General features: G+C 36.6%; 1 protein-coding gene and 1 non-coding gene across 4 annotated transcripts in view; one reads left to right on the forward strand and one right to left on the reverse strand.

Annotated features, from left to right (window-relative positions):
- Positions 1-18,495, forward strand: part of CUL4B (cullin 4B) — a 37,026-nt gene that overhangs the window by 9,051 nt on the left and 9,480 nt on the right. For 2 of the 3 annotated variants that reach the window (XM_021686083.1, XM_044911885.1), the window contains 12 exons: positions 4,408-4,511; positions 5,418-5,487; positions 6,288-6,361; positions 7,173-7,335; positions 7,478-7,567; positions 7,864-7,946; positions 9,457-9,524; positions 10,491-10,609; positions 11,214-11,406; positions 15,995-16,099; positions 16,586-16,696; positions 17,138-17,223. In XM_021686083.1, coding sequence (XP_021541758.1) covers positions 4,408-4,511; positions 5,418-5,487; positions 6,288-6,361; positions 7,173-7,335; positions 7,478-7,567; positions 7,864-7,946; positions 9,457-9,524; positions 10,491-10,609; positions 11,214-11,406; positions 15,995-16,099; positions 16,586-16,696; positions 17,138-17,223 — 1,266 coding nt within the window. Of the gene's footprint in view, positions 1-4,407; positions 4,512-5,417; positions 5,488-6,287; positions 6,362-7,172; positions 7,336-7,477; positions 7,568-7,863; positions 7,947-9,456; positions 9,525-10,490; positions 10,610-11,213; positions 11,407-15,994; positions 16,100-16,585; positions 16,697-17,137; positions 17,230-18,495 lie in introns of all 3 variants that reach the window. The other variant, XM_044911884.1, reaches the window with a different exon arrangement.
- On the reverse strand, positions 13,844-13,946 carry LOC123323495. The gene has a single exon (XR_006539436.1). It is a non-coding gene; the product is annotated as a U6 spliceosomal RNA (small nuclear RNA).

Consider the following 18,495-nt stretch of genomic DNA (forward strand, 5'->3'; position numbering starts at 1 on the left):
ATTTCCGTTCCCTTGTCCCAGATGCAATCTTTTGTGCCTTTGCAGTTTCTTAAATCCTGTATTCCCCAAAGCATCAAATTTCAGGAACTATAGTTTTACATTTCATTTGCTACATGTTTACATTTCTTTGGAGTGTATGGTTTTGTTTGTATCAGACAAACATGTTTTTTTTTTTTTCTTTTTGCAGACATGTTTGTTGATGTGACATGTATGGATTTTAGCGGGTAAGGGGCTGGGATTTAGAGGAATAACGGTTAGAACCTTGCTAGAATGTTTCTATTTTATATCTGATTACCTTCAAAAAGGATTTAAGGTAGTATATTTTACCAGTAATGATTGGGAGCTTGCATAGAAAGTTTTATTTAAGAGACTTATAAAACTATGTAGAGTCTGTTTGATACAAATAGTTGCATGTGAAGTGAGAGAAAATAATTAATATTTAATATATGTCTAATAGTGCATTTCAAAGATCTGGAATAAAGTAGAGCTTATCCCAAACTTTAAGTAGTGATTTAACACCTTCCTATTCATGTTTCGATCCCAGCACTTAACAGGGTACAGAGTACTTACTTAGTAAACAGTCGTTGAGTCAGTTACTGCTTCCTGTGTGCAAAGCTGGACAGATGCCCTGGGAAGATCACTTAGGCCTTGCCCCTGAGGTGCTTATATTCTAGTAGGTTTATGAAATTGTAGTTTGTGACCAGCATTTTTTTTTTTTTTTAAGATTTTGTTTATTTATTTGACAGAGCACACAAGCAGGGGGAGCTGCAGAGAGAGAGAGAGAATCAGGCTCCCCACTGAGCAGGGAGTCCAACTGAGCCACCCAGACACCCTAATGACCAGCATTTTTTAAAAGACAAAATAGAAAATAATTGGAGAACATCGTACATAGTAATGATAAGTGTACTTTCATGAAGATTTTGTTTCAATTACATAAATTTATTTTATTTATTTATTTTTAAAGATTTATTTATTTATTTGACAGAGAGAGAGAGACAGCGAGAGAGGGAACACAAGCAGGGGGAGTGGGAGAGGGAGAAGCAGGCTTCCTGCCGAGCAGGGAGCCCGATGCGGGGCTCGATCCCAGGACCCCGGGACCATGACCCGAGCCAAAGGCAGACGCTTAACGACTGAGCCAGCCAGGTGCCCCTCAATTACATAAATTTATTTTACATACAATGGATTGTGACATAAAATGTATTTCTTGCTGTGGCTTGTCAGAAATTTTTGGAAGCCCCCGTTTTAGGCACACATGACTGCTCCAAACAAACCTTGCTTAAAAAAGTAAGGAAAGTAGAGTGTTTAGATCATGGTGTATGTGGAAGATTATAAACAGACCTGAGACTACTAAAATGGTAAGATTGAGCCTTGAATGCTGTGCTGAAAAGTGTGGTGGTGGGGAAGATAGAAAAGGTTTATTGGGTGAGGTGAATATTTAAGTTTTTTGAGTACTTAATATATATTCATCTGGTTCAAAGCCCAAAAAGTATTACAGAGCATGTAGTGAAAAGTTTCACTTCCACCCTATCCTCTACCCTCCTCCCCACAGCTAGTTCCTCTATCCACAAACATTATTAGTTTGGGGAGTATCTTTTCCAGCAGTGTTTTTTTTTTTTTTAAAGATTTTATTTATTTATTTGAGAGAGAGAGAATGAGAGAGAGCAAGCACATGAGAGAGGGGAGGGTCAGAGGGAGAAGCAGACTCCCTGCCGAGCAGGGAGCCCGATGCGGGACTCGATCCCGGGACTCCAGGATCATGACCTGAGCCGAAGGCAGTCGCTTAACCAACTGAGCCACCCAGGCGCCCCTCCAGCAGTGTTTTATGTATGTAAAAACAACTGTGTGTGTTTTGATTTATTTTGGCTTTTTTACGTAAATGATATTAGACCATGCACCACATGGTTCAGTCCTTTGTATTTTTTAACAGATTTTTTTAAAGAATTTATTTTTGAGGGGTGTCTGGCTGGCTCAGTCAGTTAAGCAGCTGCCTTTGGCTCAGGTCTTGATCCCAGGGGTCCTGGGATTGAGTCCCGCATCTGGCTCCCTGCTCAGTGGGAAGCCTGCTTCTCCCTCTCCCTCTGCCTGCCACCCCCCTGCTTGTGCTTTCTCTCTCTGTCAAATAAATAAATAAAATCTTTAAAAAAAAAGAATTTATTTTTGAGTAATTACAACACCCAACGCATGGCTTGAACCCACAACCCCAAAATCAAGAGTCGCATGCTCCACTGACTGAGCCAGTCAGGTGCCCCAGTCCTTTGTATTTTTTTATACCTATTATAGAATTTCTCTGTAACAGCACCTGAGGAGCTTGATGAAAGGTTGTTAAGGAAGGGAAATTACTAGGTCTGGTCTATATATGTTAAGATGCAGTCAGGGCTAACTAGAGAAGCAGAGAGTTCTATTCCAGTTTGACCTTCAGGACTCATCTTAGATGCTCCCTTTCCTGTTTTTCTTGCCTCTAACATCTTAAGTAACTCTCCAACTAAACATGGAGGAGATTGTAAGCATATAAAGCCCAGCTTAATTCTCTATTTCTCATTATTCCCACTAGCTCTTCATTTTCCTCTGGTCTCTGGGATTCCACCTGTTATACCTCTGCTCAGGAAGCCTTTCCTGACTTGCTCCAGTCCTAAAGAGACTGGGTTAGGGCCTTTGCCTCTATGCTTATCCTCATCATAGCACCTAATACAATGTTTTATAATTCTTTGTTTTCCGGTCAGTTTTCTCCTTCCACTATAAGCCCCTTCTATGTGCAGGACACATTGCTAGTTGTAAGTACATTAATTTTTTGAATATTTACCATATTGCCTAGTTTAAACCCCCAAAAGCATTAAAAGAATATATGGATACATGAACGAGCACATAGTCTCTTTTTCTCATTAAGGAGAATTGGGGAATGGGATATACACAAATAGATACAATATTTTAAAAAAGACATAGTATTGACTCAGTGACAAATCAGTGTGTTATGATTGGTGACATTGCCAGGTAAGGCAGTTAATGAAAGCTTATTGGAAGAGGTGGGACCTAGCTGAGTAGTAAGAGAATATGGTATCTTGTGTGAGAAGATAAAAAACACAGCAGAAGGGAATGGGAGAAGTAGGACTTGGAGAAGTACTGGAAGTGGGAAATGTGGATAAGATGAAGTACAAAGACAGAATCTAAGCAGGGAAATGAGAAATGCTGAGAAAATGAGTCATTCAAGAGGAACATGAGCTACAACGAGAAGAATACTAAAGAAGGAAGGGGAAGAGTCCATAGAGAACCAATGTGAACAGAACGGCTCATGAAATAAGCATAAATACACCCTTTAGGTATTTGTGGCCTAACCCAAGGCCCCATGGAAAGTGGCCAGAGGAGAATCAGCTTTCTTATTCCTCCTTAGCTACTGGATCTAATTGGCCTGCTGTTTCCTGGTGAGGTGTAGTGACTTTCCTGCAATGATATAAGTGGTTTTCTTTAAGCTTTCTTTTCATTTGCTAATTTATTTATTGGACCTGCATGCTGGGAATGTGACTTCCACGTACGTATTTATGAAATTCCACTCCAACCTACAGAACTTGGATCCTTCCTTAGAGTCAATTTTAATGGATTTTCTGCCTTTTGTTGTGATGAGGAAGGAATCCTGGTGTTATACTTAAGTCATTACTAGTTGGAATTGTAGATTATATCAGAGTTCATCCAAAGAGTTTTACCAGGCCTTTTGTTTTAAATTTGAAAGTCTTTGATACACATAACAGGAAACTCACAGAAATCTGAAGTTTGTCTTTTTGGGATCTGGGTATAAAAGAAGACCAATTCAACTATTAGAATGAAGTAAAAATCGTAATTTCTGTTGTAATGTTTATTTAATTGTGCAAATTTAAAAACCTCTATATTTAAATATTCATAAACTGAAATATTGGAGAAAAATATTTGGTGTTTACATCATGCTCATTATAATACTGCTAGCAATAGTTCATTGTTCTGTTCAGGAAAACCAAAGTATAAGTTTTAATTCAGTGGTGGTCAGACTGCCCAATCCATCTGATAAACAATTCGTGAAACTGTTTTTTAAACTCAAAATGGAATTCTGCTTATGAAAACAGTGAACATTTTTAAGAACAAGACAGCATTGATAGGTAGTCATTGTTATAAATTGGATGTCTCCCCAGGGTAGAACTTGACTTGATTCCCTCCATCCTTAACCTGAACAGCCATAATAAATATATTAGTGGGGTTTCTTTTTGGTACATTGGTTATGAAAAAGTTCATTCACATTCATATTTTGTTACTTTACTTTGTGTTTTAAATGGATAAATAATGCTTTTTAATAAAATGATGTAAAATATTAAAATAGTAAGAATTTGATGTAAATAATCAATAACCCCATTTTGTCCTTAAGCAAGTATGTGTTTAATCTTGCAGGCTGTAGAAAATCTCTGTTCCTACAAGATTTCTGCAAACTTGTACAAACAGCTGAGACAGATTTGTGAAGATCACATCAAAGCACAAATTCATCAGTTCAGAGAATATCCTTTTAAAAACCAAAAATACTGTATTTTTATCTGTTCCCTCCTTTCTTATCCCTCACTATTTAACCCAACTTGAAATGAATGCCTGTGTTTTGTAGATTTGTTACTGTTTCTTACATTTCTGGAGAAATAAGAAATGAGTTTTTGACTTTTCAACTTTAATTAGGTTCCAAGTCTACATTGTGATGTTAGTGCAAATAAGATGTCCTTATGTCCTTACCCTTTTTGTTCTAACAAATTTCCATTTAAGGAAAAATAAGGGAAATCATAAACAACATAATACTCACTTATGTGTAAGATTTGTTCTAAAAGGTATTTAGTGGGACCTAAAACTTTTTTACAGTTTAAGAAATAGCATTTTGGGCGCCTGGGTGGCTCAGTCGGTTAGGCGACTGCCTTCGGCTCAGGTCATGATCCTAGAGTCCCTGGATCGAGTCCCGCATCGGGCTCCCTGCTCGGCAGGGAGCCTGCTTCTCCCTCTGACCCTCCCCCCTCTCATGTGCTCTCTCTCTCTCATTCTCTCTCTGTCAAATAATAAATAAAATCTTAAAAAAAAAAAAAGAAATAGCATTTTGTTCTATAATTAAGTGCTATTTCATTTGTTGTTGTTTTTTTAGGATTTTATTTTTAAGATTTTATTTATTTATTTGCCAGAGAGAGAGCACAAGCAGGGGGAGCGGCAGGCAGAGGGAGAAGCAGGCTCCCTGCTGAGCAAGGAGCTGATGCAGGACTCGATCCCAGGGATCGTGACCTGAGCTGAAGGCAGGCGCCTAACTCACTGAGCTACCCAGGCGTCCCTATTTTTATTTAGTGTGTAATACTCCATATTTAAGACAAATATGCTCTTGGATTGCTTGTATTACTTGTACTAAGCACTTTAAAAGTATCCTTGACATATCTCATGGATTCATTGGATAGTGTTCTTTTTCTAAAGAAAATTGATAGATGCTGGCAAAATCATTGCAGACAAATGGTAAGCTGGAAAAAGTATTGTTTCAGCTAAATATTGTAGTTAAATAAATTTCTTCAAATACATGGATGTTAGTTTTAAATGCTTTGCAGTGGGGGTTGGGGATTGCCTCAATATCTGCTCTTATTCTGAATTGAACACTAATTTTGGTTAAGCTTTCTATTTTAAAACTGCAAGTTATAGGGAAACCACCATTTTGGAATGACTTGCACCTTAGGATCATTTTTATTTTTGTCACACTTAACCAAAAAGTATCTCATTTTTAAAAAGTTACATTTTTGTCTGTTAGTCTTGATGGATGTCCCCCCCACCTACTTGGTTGCCTGTGAAGGTGCCTGATGGTCCTGCATTTTAGTTCATTCAGATCACCACCTTTTCCTTTCTCCCTAATTTGGTATTTATTTTATACCTTATATTCTGCAAACTAAAAATCTTAAAATCCCCCTACCCAAAACGACACATATACAATTTAGGGCAGCTTCACCCTGAATGAGCTGTTACTGAGGAAGAATTGTATGTGTGTCCCCTTAATTCGCTGTTTTTATCTTCAGTTATATCTCAAGTTGCAGAGAAGTCATAGGATCATTTTAAGTGTCCCTTTTCTAGAAACTACAGCAAGGATTAAGACAATAGAATAGTTTAATAAAAATAGTATAGGCATATTCTCAGGTAGATTTCTTTATCTGTATGTAGTAGTCCAGTGTATATATATAAAAGTGAACCCTGCAATTTTATTCTTGTTTTATCAAGAGCAAATGTTTCAGCTTAACAAAATATAAAAATCAATTTCTTTTTGTTGGCAGATCATGATCAGGAGCATTTTTCTGTTTCTGGATAGAACTTACGTTCTACAGAATTCAATGCTACCCTCCATTTGGTAAGGATGCCAGAAAAAAAATATGAAAAAATTTGTTACAAATCATAGTCAAATCTTAATTACACTAATGAAAGAGAGTAAGTGATACTGTGAATATTCTCCTAAAAATGCAAATTTGGCTTCTAGACTTGTATTTATAGCAATTTTACCTTCTTAATTATGTTTTGCCTATTCTAATACTAGAAATAGCTAACATTCCCTGAGCATATAATAACTTAATGAAGAAGTTTTTTTTTGTTAGCTAAGGAATTAAAGTTTGCTCTGGACTGTCTAGGAGTGTGCATTATTTTGTTGTTTATCAAGAGTTTGTTCATTATCTGTTAACATTGCTATGGAAAATTCCATGTATACACGAAAATAGAATATTATAATGAGCTCTTTCCCCCACCTTGTGCCTAGCATCTACCTACAGTAATTATCGGAGAGTTTACTGATTTTTGAGTACTGAAGCCAGATGACAAATGGCCAATTAAGCCTTCATTACCAGTACAGTGAAAGCCGTTTTGTCTTTGAACTAATTTTGTCTCTTGATTTGACCAAGGAAGAAATCCACCAAAGGAAATAATACAAGAAAACTTAGTTATGGAGGAAGACAAGAATTTAGCTTCAGTTCTCATTAAAGCCTAAATGAATTTCCTGTATGCTTTAACTCTAATAATGTTGTGTAAAATTAAATGTGTGGATTTTATCTTTTTACAATTGCTGCTTCAAATTTGGAACCCTAATTAACATGTGGCGAGAAGTTAAGCAGGCCTCTCTGAAAGTGGTATTGTTGTCAATTAATTTTGATTCTATGTATCTTTTATTTTAGGGATATGGGACTGGAGTTATTTAGGGCTCATATTATAAGTGATCAGAAAGTCCAGAATAAGACAATTGATGGCATTCTTCTCTTGATTGAGAGGGAAAGGAATGGTGAAGCAATCGATAGAAGTTTACTCCGAAGCCTTTTAAGCATGCTCTCTGATTTGCAAGTAAGTTAACTTCACTTACAGAACTGATTGCTACTCCTAGTTTGATATTTAAAAACCAAATTCATAGTACTGTTCATGTAGAGGATGTTTAATAAATATTTATTGAATAAATGAACTCCTTTATTTTGATCCCTCCTCCCAGATTTATCAGGATTCTTTTGAGCAACGATTTTTGGAAGAAACTAACCGGCTCTATGCAGCTGAAGGCCAAAAATTAATGCAGGAAAGAGAGGTATTTAAAAATCATGATTAATAAATCCACTGTGTCTCACAATAGACCTTGCACTCTAGAACATAAGCTGCCCTTTGCATTTATCTTCCCAACATTGTGATGCTTTTTGCTCACTTAGGTGCTCCTTTCTTTTCTCCCTTTTTAAAAGCCAGAATTCTGGATCACAAACTACCTATAATTTTACATGATTCAACCCTGTCACATTTGACAGGGCTTTTCCCGGGATCTTTTGGACTTGACATTTTCTGAATGATTTATGGGGAGGAAAACAATAATATAAAAAACTATCTTTGTAGGTTCCTGAATATCTTCATCATGTTAACAAACGTCTAGAAGAAGAAGCAGACAGACTTATTACTTACTTAGATCAGACCACCCAGTAAGTATTATATGCTCAACCTAATAGACTTTAACCAGTGTTGTTGAATCACTTAAGGCACTTTCAGCATCCCCAAACCCATTAGTACCTATTTTCAGGTGTGATTTGAGATGGTTTTTTTTAAAGATTTTGTTTATTTATTTTACAGAGAGCACAAGAAGGGGGAGCAGCGGAGGGAGAGGGAGAAGCAGGCTCCCCGCTGAGCAGAGAGCCCCATGCGGGGCTCGATCCCAGGACCCTGGGATCATGACCTGAGCCTAAGGCAAACACTTAACCGACTGAGCCACCCAGGAGCCCTGATTTGAGATTTTTTAACAATTGTTTTCTTGATGTAAACTTTATTTTCCCCCAGCTAATTAGATTTAATCAGTTAAATCTAATGTGTATGTGTTTAAGCAATTTAAAAATAGTATTATTAGAGGGGTGCCTGGCTGGTTCAGTCGGTAGAGCATGTGACTCTTGATCTCAGGGTCATGAATTCAAGCCCCATGCTGGGTGTAGAGCTTACTTTTGTAAAAAATGAAAAAAAAAAAAAGTATCAGAATAACTTCAGTTTTCCCAAAAGGCTGATATATTTCAATAATTTGACTACATCAGTGTTAATTCTGAGTTGGCAGAGGTAGCCTAACCAACTACCATTATGTTTTGGTACTAAGGGATATTATCTTTCAATAAAGTTATTGAAATGCAAAAAAAAAAAAAAAAAGTATCAGAAGCAGATGTGGGATCTTTGAAGTCTTAAGGCTGATTAAAATTCAGTAGATGTTTGGAGGAGAAACTGTTTCTGTGCTTTCCTAAATATTACCAACCAAGGAGTTCTGTAAGCAGCATAGATAACTACCTTCCTAATAAAAGCAGAGAAACTTGGAAAAAGCCAGCCATAGCAATACCATGGAAATATTGATTTAGTGATGTAAATCAAATTCTGAAGTATTGCACTTTTCCTTCTTATGGTGTAGAGTAACTCTGAGCACCAATACATTTAAACATAGGATAGGGATATTGAAATTAACATAAAACAAGCTATTTGAGGGGTGCTTGGGTGGCTCAGTTGGTTAAGCGTCCCAACTCCTGATTTTGGCTCAGGTCATGCATGATCTCAGAGTCGTGAGATGGAACCCTGAGTTGGGCTCAGGCACTGGGTGTGGAGCCTGCTTGGGATTCTTTCTCTCCCTCTCCCCCCATCTCTCTATTTTATTTCTTTTTAAGGATTTACTTACCCATTTTAGAGAGCGAGAGAGCAAATCCCAAGCATACTCCCCTCTGAGTGTGGAGCCTGATGTGGGGCTCGATTCCACAAGCCCGAGCGAGATCATGACCTGAGCCGAAATCAAGAGTCAGACACCTAACTGACTGAGCCACCCAGGCATCCCATTGCTCTCTCTTTAAAAAAAAAAAAAAAAAAAAAAAAAAAAAAGCAGCAAGCTATTTGTTTCCCCTGACCTCTGGAAAGGCTTTAAATTTTCAGCAAAGTCAAATGTCAGTAATTCTAAACTTTTTTTCCTTATAGGAAGTCATTAATTGCTACTGTAGAAAAACAACTTCTAGGTGAACACTTAACAGCAATTCTTCAGAAAGGTAATTGACCAATTTATAAAGAGATCACTTTTAAAATGGTAGCAGCAAATAAGTAAAAAAAAATTCTTAAGGATTACCCTTTTAAGAAGTTTGATACTTTGTGGCTGCTTTTCTGAGAATGGACATAATCCTTTTTCCCTATTTATCATGGTAAACTTTGAGGAGGTCCTTCTTGGCTTAATTTAAAGATACAGGAACTGAGAATGAGAGGGGTCCACTAACATCAGTAAAAAAAAAAAAAAAAAAAAAGCAACAGTGGGAATATGGGAATTCTTGACTTAATTTGTAAGACTACGATAGGGGAAAGAATTTCTTTTTACACTAAAGTGTATACGTTCATAGCATTTAAACCAAGCACTTCTAATCCCAAGTGATCTTAAGGGTAAACCCCGAATTTTACTTTGACAATGCCAGAAATAGACAAAAGCCTTACCTTTCTCTCCAACCATCTTTTCTTTTATATAAAATGGATATATTTTAGAACTTTAACGCAGTTACACTATTAGTTCATTCTGAAAATCAAATACATTAGAATCTTATTCACTTGGCCTATTAATGCATGGTTTTTGAAATACCACAGACCATATCCAATACTCTGAAATACAGTTATGTATACTAATTAGTACCAGATGTAGTATGGCTACTGCACATATGAGTGAGTTATTTATAATGTGTATTTAAGTAAATCAGTTTTTACAAATTGGTTTATACATCTGATCTACCATGCTAAATAGCACAAACCATTACAGAATTGTTTTTGTATTTATATAAACTAAAGCTCCCTATATTTAGTTTTCATTTGGAAAGGTGATTTATCTATTTGGGTTTTAGAGAAAATAAATCTTTATATTAAAATTCATAGACTAGTAATAGTTTAGACCAGTATCACAATAATAATTTAATTTTCATTAAAATGTCTGGCATTTTTGTTCACTATTTTTAATGCCAAAATGTTTGAAAATTCAGGTTTAAATAACCTCCTTGATGAAAACCGAATTCAAGATTTGTCTCTCCTGTATCAGCTCTTCAGTAGAGTTCGAGGTGGAGTTCAGGTTCTCTTGCAGCAGTGGATTGAATACATTAAGGTATTAACAATTAACCTGTGGGGTTTTTTCTCTTATGTCTTAAAATCTATACACTCAGAGTACATATCAGCAAGCATTTCTTAATTGTTAGACCTGTTTTTTTTTAAGTAATGGGAGTTTTGAGGGCAGTCAACCTGAGAATGATCTGTATAACAGATCAGCAGTAAAAGTTATCTTCTTGATGTCTGATGGGATTTCTAGCTCCAATATTGAGAATAATGAATATGGGGGGAAAAAAAGAGGACTTTTTTGGGGTCCAAAGTTTCTTTCCTTTCTTCAATTTTATACTGAAGCCAGATTGCCATTTAAAAAAAAATTCATACCTCACTTCCTTAAAAGTAGGGACAAAAACCTAGAGGCTTATAATAATACCCCATTATGATACTGTATACCCAGTGGGTCATTCTTTATTTTGTGATTATAGATGAATGGTTATCAGTCTGGATGTTTTATCATTTTATTTTTCTTTTCCTGACTTCAAAAACAGCTTTATTTTATTTTAATATCTTGTAATTTAAAAATGTGTACCTACTTAAAATATGATTTGGGAATTGTTTTCATCGAGATAATTCAATTTTAAAAAGTTGTCATTTTTGTTTTTTAGGCATTTGGCAGCACTATTGTAATTAATCCTGAAAAAGATAAAACCATGGTTCAAGAATTGCTGGATTTTAAAGATAAGGTTGACCATATAATTGATATTTGCTTTCTGAAAAATGAAAAATTTATCAATGCCATGAAAGAAGCATTCGAAACATTCATTAACAAAAGACCAAACAAACCTGCTGAACTTATAGGTATTTTTCCAGTGTTTTTTCCCCCGGCTATTTAATGTTCTTTTATTCATAAAATTTCAGTCAATTTGAAATTTTGACAAGGTTATGTAGTTTATTAACACATTTATTTGGGGTTGCTTAGGGGCTAGTTTCTAAGAACCTAGATGTAAGGAATAAGTAAAGAACATCTCAAGGTAAAGAACATCTCAAGTTCACATGCCAAACATAATGTTCTTTCTTTGTAAGATAGTACATTGAACCCTGTTTACTCTTATTTATACTAAGCTGGATATCTGTTTTCTAAGCCTATAGCAATTTAGAGGTGGGGCAGGGTGCTACTTCTAGAGGCCCACACTAAGTGCTACAAGAGAGGGTAGCAAGAAATTACAGTTGCTAGGAAGAAAGGAAAAATGTCCAGGACAAAAATAAGCTTAATAATCTGGGCCCATTTAGTGTAAGGTTGTGGTATACAGCAGTGTTCCTCAGATTTCCCTACCAGACTACCCTTTAATGTCAGAAGGGGAGGTACCCTGTGATGAAGGTCTAGGGTCTTCTGCCAGAAGGATGAAATTTCGTTGGTCTACTACTTATCCTTTAATTTTTTGGCAAATTTTGTCTTTTACTCTGTGATGTGTCTGGTTTGTTTTAATAAGTAGTGTTTAAGGTTCCTTAACATCGGTGTAAAATGGACACCCCAGAAGATGTGCCAGGTCTTTCAGTGGCTTTTTTTTTTTTGAGATGTACTTGACATACAGTAATATTTGAGTTTCAGATGTACAACATAGTGATTCAGTGTTTGTATACATTGTGAAATGATCACTACAATAAGCCTAGTTACCATCTGTCCCCTTACAGAGTTAATACAATATTTATGGACTGTATTCCCTATGCTGTACATTACGTCCCCATGACTTACTTATTTTATCACTGAATTTGTACTTTATCCCCTTTACCCATTTTGGCACCCCAGCCCCCCTTCCCTCTGGCACCCACCAGTCTGTTCTCTGTATTTGAGTCTGAATTTTGTTTTGTTTTTTAGATTCCACATGTAAGTGAAACCACACGGTATTTGTCTTACTTCTCTGTCTTCATTTCACTTAGCATAAAACCCTTAAGATCCATGTTATCACAGAAGGCAAGATTTCATTCTTTTTATGACTGAGTAGTAGTCCATTACACACACACCCACACATACCCTTTCTTATCCGTTCATCCACTGATGAACACTTAGGTTGTTTCCCTATCTTGGATATTGTAAATAATGCTACAGTGAACATGGGGGTGCATATGTCTTAGTGTTTGCATTATCTTTGTAGTGGAATTTATGGATCATATGATAGCACTATTAATTTTTTGAAGAACCTCCATAATGTTTTCCATGGTGGCTGCATCAATTTGCATTCCCACCGACACTGCACGAGGATTCCCTTTTATCCACATCTTCACCAAACATTTTTTTGTCTTTTCGATACTAGCTATTCTGACAGATGTGAGGTGCTATCCCATTATGATTTTGATTTGCATTTCCCTGTTGATTAGTGATATTGAGCGTCTTTTCATGTGCTTGTTGGCCATCTGTATGTCTTTGGAAAAAGACATTCAGATCCTCTGCCAATTTCTTAATTGGATTTTTTTGTTACTGAGTTGTATGGGTTCTTTATCTATGTTGGGTATTAACCCCTTATTGGATATATGATTTGCAAATATCTTCATTCCATCTTTTCCCAAAAAGGTCGCCTTTTCATTTTGTTGATGGTTTCCTTCTCTGTGCAGAAGTTTTTTAGTTGAAGTCCTATTTGTGTATTTTTGCATTCGTTTCCCTTGCATTTGGAGTCATATTCAGAAAAAAAACATTGCTAAGACCTGTGTCCAGGAGTTACAGCCTATGTTTTCTTTTCTTTTCTTTTTTTTTTGTTTTAAGATTTTATTTATTTATTTGACAGAGAGAGACACAGCGAGAGAGGGAACACAAGCAGGGGGAGCGGGAGAGGGAGAAGCAGGCTTCCCGATGAGCAGGGAGCCCGATGCGGGGCTTTGTCCCAGGACCCTGGGATCATGACCTGAGTTGAAGGCAGACGCTTAACAACTGAGCCACCCAGGCGCCCCCAGCCTATGTTTTCTTTTAGGAGTTTATGGTTTCAGGTCTTCATCTATCCATTAAAAAGACAGTCAAGTCTCTAATCCATTTTGAGTTAATTTTTCTGTATGGTGTAAGATCATGGTCCAGTTTCATTCTTTTGCATGTGGCTGTCCAGTTTTCCCCAATACCATTTATTGAAGAGACTGTCTTTTTTCCCATCATATATTCTTGCCTCCTTTGGCGTAGATTAATTGACCATATAAGCATGGGTTTATTTCTGGGCTCTCTGTTCTGTTCCATTGATATGTATGTCTCTTTATATGTTAATGCCATACAGTTTTGATTACTACTATAGGGGTTTGTTTGGTTTGTTTTTTTTAAAATATGGAATGCTTCATGAATTTGCATGTCATCCTTCGAGGGGCCATGCTAATCTCTGTATCCTTCCAATTTTAGTTATATGTGCTGCCAAAGTGAGCAATGATTACTATAGTTTTGTAGTATAGTTTGAAATCAGGGAGCATGATACCTCTGGCTTTGTTCTTCTTTCTCAGGATTAGCTATTTGGGATCTTTTGTGGTTCAATACATATTTTTAAATTACTTGTTATAGTTTTGTGGAAAATGACATTGGGATTTTGATAGGGATTGCACTGAATCTGTAGATTACTCCCTCTGCCCCTTCCCCTGCTTGTGCTTTGTCTCTCTCTCAAATAAATAGATAAAATCTTTTTTAAAAATTTACTTTTAGGTATTTTATTATTTATTTTTTTAAGATTTATTTGAGAGAGAGAGCGGGGGGAGGGGCAAAAGGAGAGGGAGAGGGAGTCTCAAGCAGACTCCATATGGTGTTCCATTTTGCGACCCTGAGATCATGACCTGAGCTGAAACCAAGAGTTGGATGCTTAACCGACTGTGCCACCCAGGTGCCCCGGTATTTTATTCTTTTTGATGCAGTAAATGGGATTGTTTTCTTGAGTTCTCTTCCTGATAGTTCTTTATTAGTGTATAGAAACACAACAGACTTTTGTATATTTTGTATTCTGCAACTTCACTGAATTCGTTTATTCTAATAGTTCCTCGGTGGTCTTTAGGGTTTTCAATGTCTAGTGTCATGTCATGTACAAATAGTGACAGTTTTACTTCTTCCTTTCCACTTTGTATGCCTTTTATTTCTTTTCCTTGCCTAATTGCTATGACTAGACTTCCAATACAGTGTTAAATAAGAGTGGGTATAGTGGGTATTCTTGTCTTGTTCCTGATCTTAGAGGAAAGCTTTTCACTGGTGAGTATGATATTAGCTGTGAGTATGTCATATATGGCCTTTATTTTGTTGAAGTATGTTCCTGCTATACCCACTTTGTTGAGAGTTTTTAACATAAATGGATGTTAAATTTTGTCAAATGCTTTTTCTGTATCTGTTGATCATATGATTTTTATCTTTCATTTTGTTAATGTGGTGTATCCTGTTGATTGATTTGTAGATGTTGAACCATCCTTTCATCCCTGAAATAAATCCCACTTGATCATGGTGTAAGATCCTTTCAATGTATTGTTGACTTCAGTTACCACATCCAAGCCCCCCTACCTATGCTAGCAGGCTGTGTGGAAAGTGCAATGATGGTGTCTGCCATCACCTTGATCTCTAGGGAGCATATTAGCTATATCCCGCCCCTCCAGCTGATATGCCCCCAAGTCAGCAAATGTATCTTTCACATATAGTCTAGGTGCTTTTCAAACTGCTGTTTTTTCACTGGGTCTTGGGGTGAGCCATGCCACAAGAGAGTCCCCCAAGAGTGGAATCTCCATTTCCTACAGCACTTTGGGATCCCCTCAGAAATCACTTCTGTTTGTTTTTTAAGTCTGATGTTTCGGGGGCTCATCTCTGTAGTGCAGATCACTGGGGCCAGGGTGCCTGAAGTAAGGCACCAACCCCTTATTCCTCCAAGAGAAGCACCTGTCTGGTGAAATCTTTCCCTGTTGTGTGTTGTTATACCTGTGTTGTCTCTGCCTCTCCTACGCATCTTGATGTGATCGTTTTATCCTTTGTTGTGGAGAACAGTTCATCTAGTTTTCAGATGTTTTTCAAAAGGAAATGCTCCATGTAGCTGTAGCTGGGAGTGTGTTCATGGGAGGAGGTGTGTTCAGGCTCTTCCTATTCTGCCATCTTGGACCTCCCTCCCATCTTCAGTGGCTTTGATGACTCCAGCATGGTTCTGTATACACTACCTCCCCCACGCTACCCCATTTTAATAAGCATCAGGATAGTGGAAGTGGAAAGTACATTAGATCAGGAGCCAGAAGACTTGGGTTTGAGTTCAGGCTCTGGTATTTATTAGCTCTGTGAGATTGAATAAGTCACTTGCTAACCTTGACTTTGGAGACTTTAAAAAGTGCATGTATACCTCTGAAACATTGAAAAACTCAGTATATCATACTCCTGTTTGGGTATATATAGTGCCTAGTATCTTATGGATACCCATGATCACTAAATATGATCACTAAACAATGAACTTTCCCCCCATTTTAGCTAAGTATGTAGATTCAAAGCTTCGTGCAGGCAACAAAGAAGCTACAGATGAAGAACTTGAAAAAATGTTGGATAAAATTATGATCATATTTAGATTTATCTATGGTAAGTGTTTTTGTTTTAAAATTTTTCTTTTAAAACAGAGCACTCAGCAGAGAAACTATCAAGTATAATTAACCAGAAGGGACTATTTATTTGGGAGTTAGATATTTAAAATTGTATTATATTTGTGGCATTTAATTCATTAGGGTACTTGAGGAATATTACTTCATTGCCTTGTGCTTTGACTTTTCCACTTATTAAGAGCCTTGATTTTTGCTACTTGTTTTAATTTCTGTTGATGCCAAAGCCACCAGTTGACTCAAGTTTTTTTTTTTAAAGTTAATGCAGTCTTAATTCTTTATAGCAAAGAACTTTTGAAATATCCAGCATAAATATCTACCTCTAATGTCTGTTGTATTTAACGAACTTGGGTAAATGTAAACATTTAAATAACTTGAAGTAATGGTGTGATTTATTAAGCACTTTGGAGCAATTTTGTCAAAACTTTTTATTGGACTCTTATGAGTTGTGTTTTATTATTTAACATAGGTAAGGATGTTTTTGAGGCCTTCTATAAGAAAGATTTAGCCAAGCGCCTGTTAGTTGGGAAGAGTGCATCTGTAGATGCTGAAAAATCAATGCTGTCCAAACTTAAACATGGTATGATTGTCATTCTTTCTACTCCTTTTCTTTGATTTCTGAGGGAAAATGTTAGCTTAATTTTTACTCTTTAATTGCCTCTTTGATTAATCATTGTTCATATGATGAAAATTAAGTAAGCTCATGAGGTTTCCAACCTATTGTACATATCCAGAGCTGTTGCAGTTTTTTAAAAAATAAAGCATTGCTCTTGTTTTTATTATTTGTATAGATATTTTCCATTTATCTTATGCCTAAATAGTAGATAAGGTTACTACAGGATTAAAGAGTTTGACTCTGAATTAGTGGGGCATACACTTTGGGGTAAGGATTTTTTCATTCTTGTGAATAGTTAAAGATCATATTTCATGCTAAAGTAAGTTTTACATTTCATGTTTTCAATTTTCAATTCTTTGTTTTCACCACTTTAAAATATCATAAATGTATAAACATCTTTAATAGAATGTGGAGCTGCTTTCACCAGCAAACTTGAAGGAATGTTTAAAGACATGGAACTTTCTAAAGACATCATGATTCAGTTCAAACAGGTAAAAGTGAGTTAAACTCTTACTTAATTTCTCAAACTTAAGTATATTTAGTTATCTTCTTCCTGTGATTTGCACTGAAGAGGTTAAATAGAAACCTATATTTGTTGTAAATACATCATAGCAGCTTAGATGACATTCACATTAGAGGGAAAAAATCACCAACAAAATACATTTGACCTACTTCAGAATTTATTCCCGATATATATATGCCCAAGGTAACAAAAAAAAAAAATGAATAAAATGTATTGACTGAAGTCAGGACAAGAAAAACTGTAGATAGATCGTGAGAACAGGGCTTTCACTAGCATCTAATCACTGTTGGTGATATGTATGTTCAAAGCTGGCAATGGGGAGGGAGGAGAGGTGATAGAAAGGTTGTATAAGGCCTTTGGGAACATTGGGAATGAAAAGCTAGATCCACAGTTTTGCAGATGTTGGTAGATGGTGGTTTTGAAATATTTAAGAGCATAGGTAATAGCGATAGCAAATTAGATTTTCCTCTCAGGGTTTTAGTAATGACTCCTTTACCACTATATTGCTATGGTGGGAACTGAGAGTGGACAACACAAGAGAAAGATCAATAGGATCATGGTCCTGTAGTAATGACAGAATAGGGTTTATCTTCTTTGCCCTTTCCCCTTCTTCTTCCTTCCCCACTTTAGGTCATCCCCTGCAAACAGGCAGTGGAGCAAGTGAAAAACCGGAGACTTGGGCTGGCTGGTGGGGTGAGGAATGGGGGTTGCTACAGGGTGTTCCAAGCCACATAGGGGTCTCCAAAGGTGGGGACTGCAGGTGGTAGGGGGAAAAGAATGGAGAATGAGGGGCGCCTGGGTGGCTCAGTTGGTTAAGCGACTGCCTTCGGCTCAGGTCATGATCCCTGTTCAGCGGGGAGCTTGCTTCTCCCTCTGACCCTCCCCTCTCTCCAGTCCTCTCTCTTGCTCACTTTCTCTCTCTCAAATAAATAAATAAAATCTTAAAAAAAAAATGGAGAATGAGATTCTACCTATAATAGCCCAGCCATAAGTGAGAAATTATTTAAGTCACTAATGCCTCTAACAAGGTCACGTGATCCTTGTGTGCCATTGTAATGAAATATTAACTAGTACATTTAATGTAGGCTTCATTTATAGTCCTTTTATAACAGTTGCCTTTTATTTTAAAGATGGTCAGTGTTTGCATGTAATTTTATAATGGGGAACTTCTTGAATGGGTCGTTATTATGACATGAAATGTATGCACCTTTATTTTTAAGATCTTAGTATGTGTGTTGAT

Source organism: Neomonachus schauinslandi, chromosome X (genome assembly GCF_002201575.2).
Source record: "Neomonachus schauinslandi chromosome X, ASM220157v2, whole genome shotgun sequence".
NCBI classification, from domain to species: domain Eukaryota; kingdom Metazoa; phylum Chordata; class Mammalia; order Carnivora; family Phocidae; genus Neomonachus; species Neomonachus schauinslandi.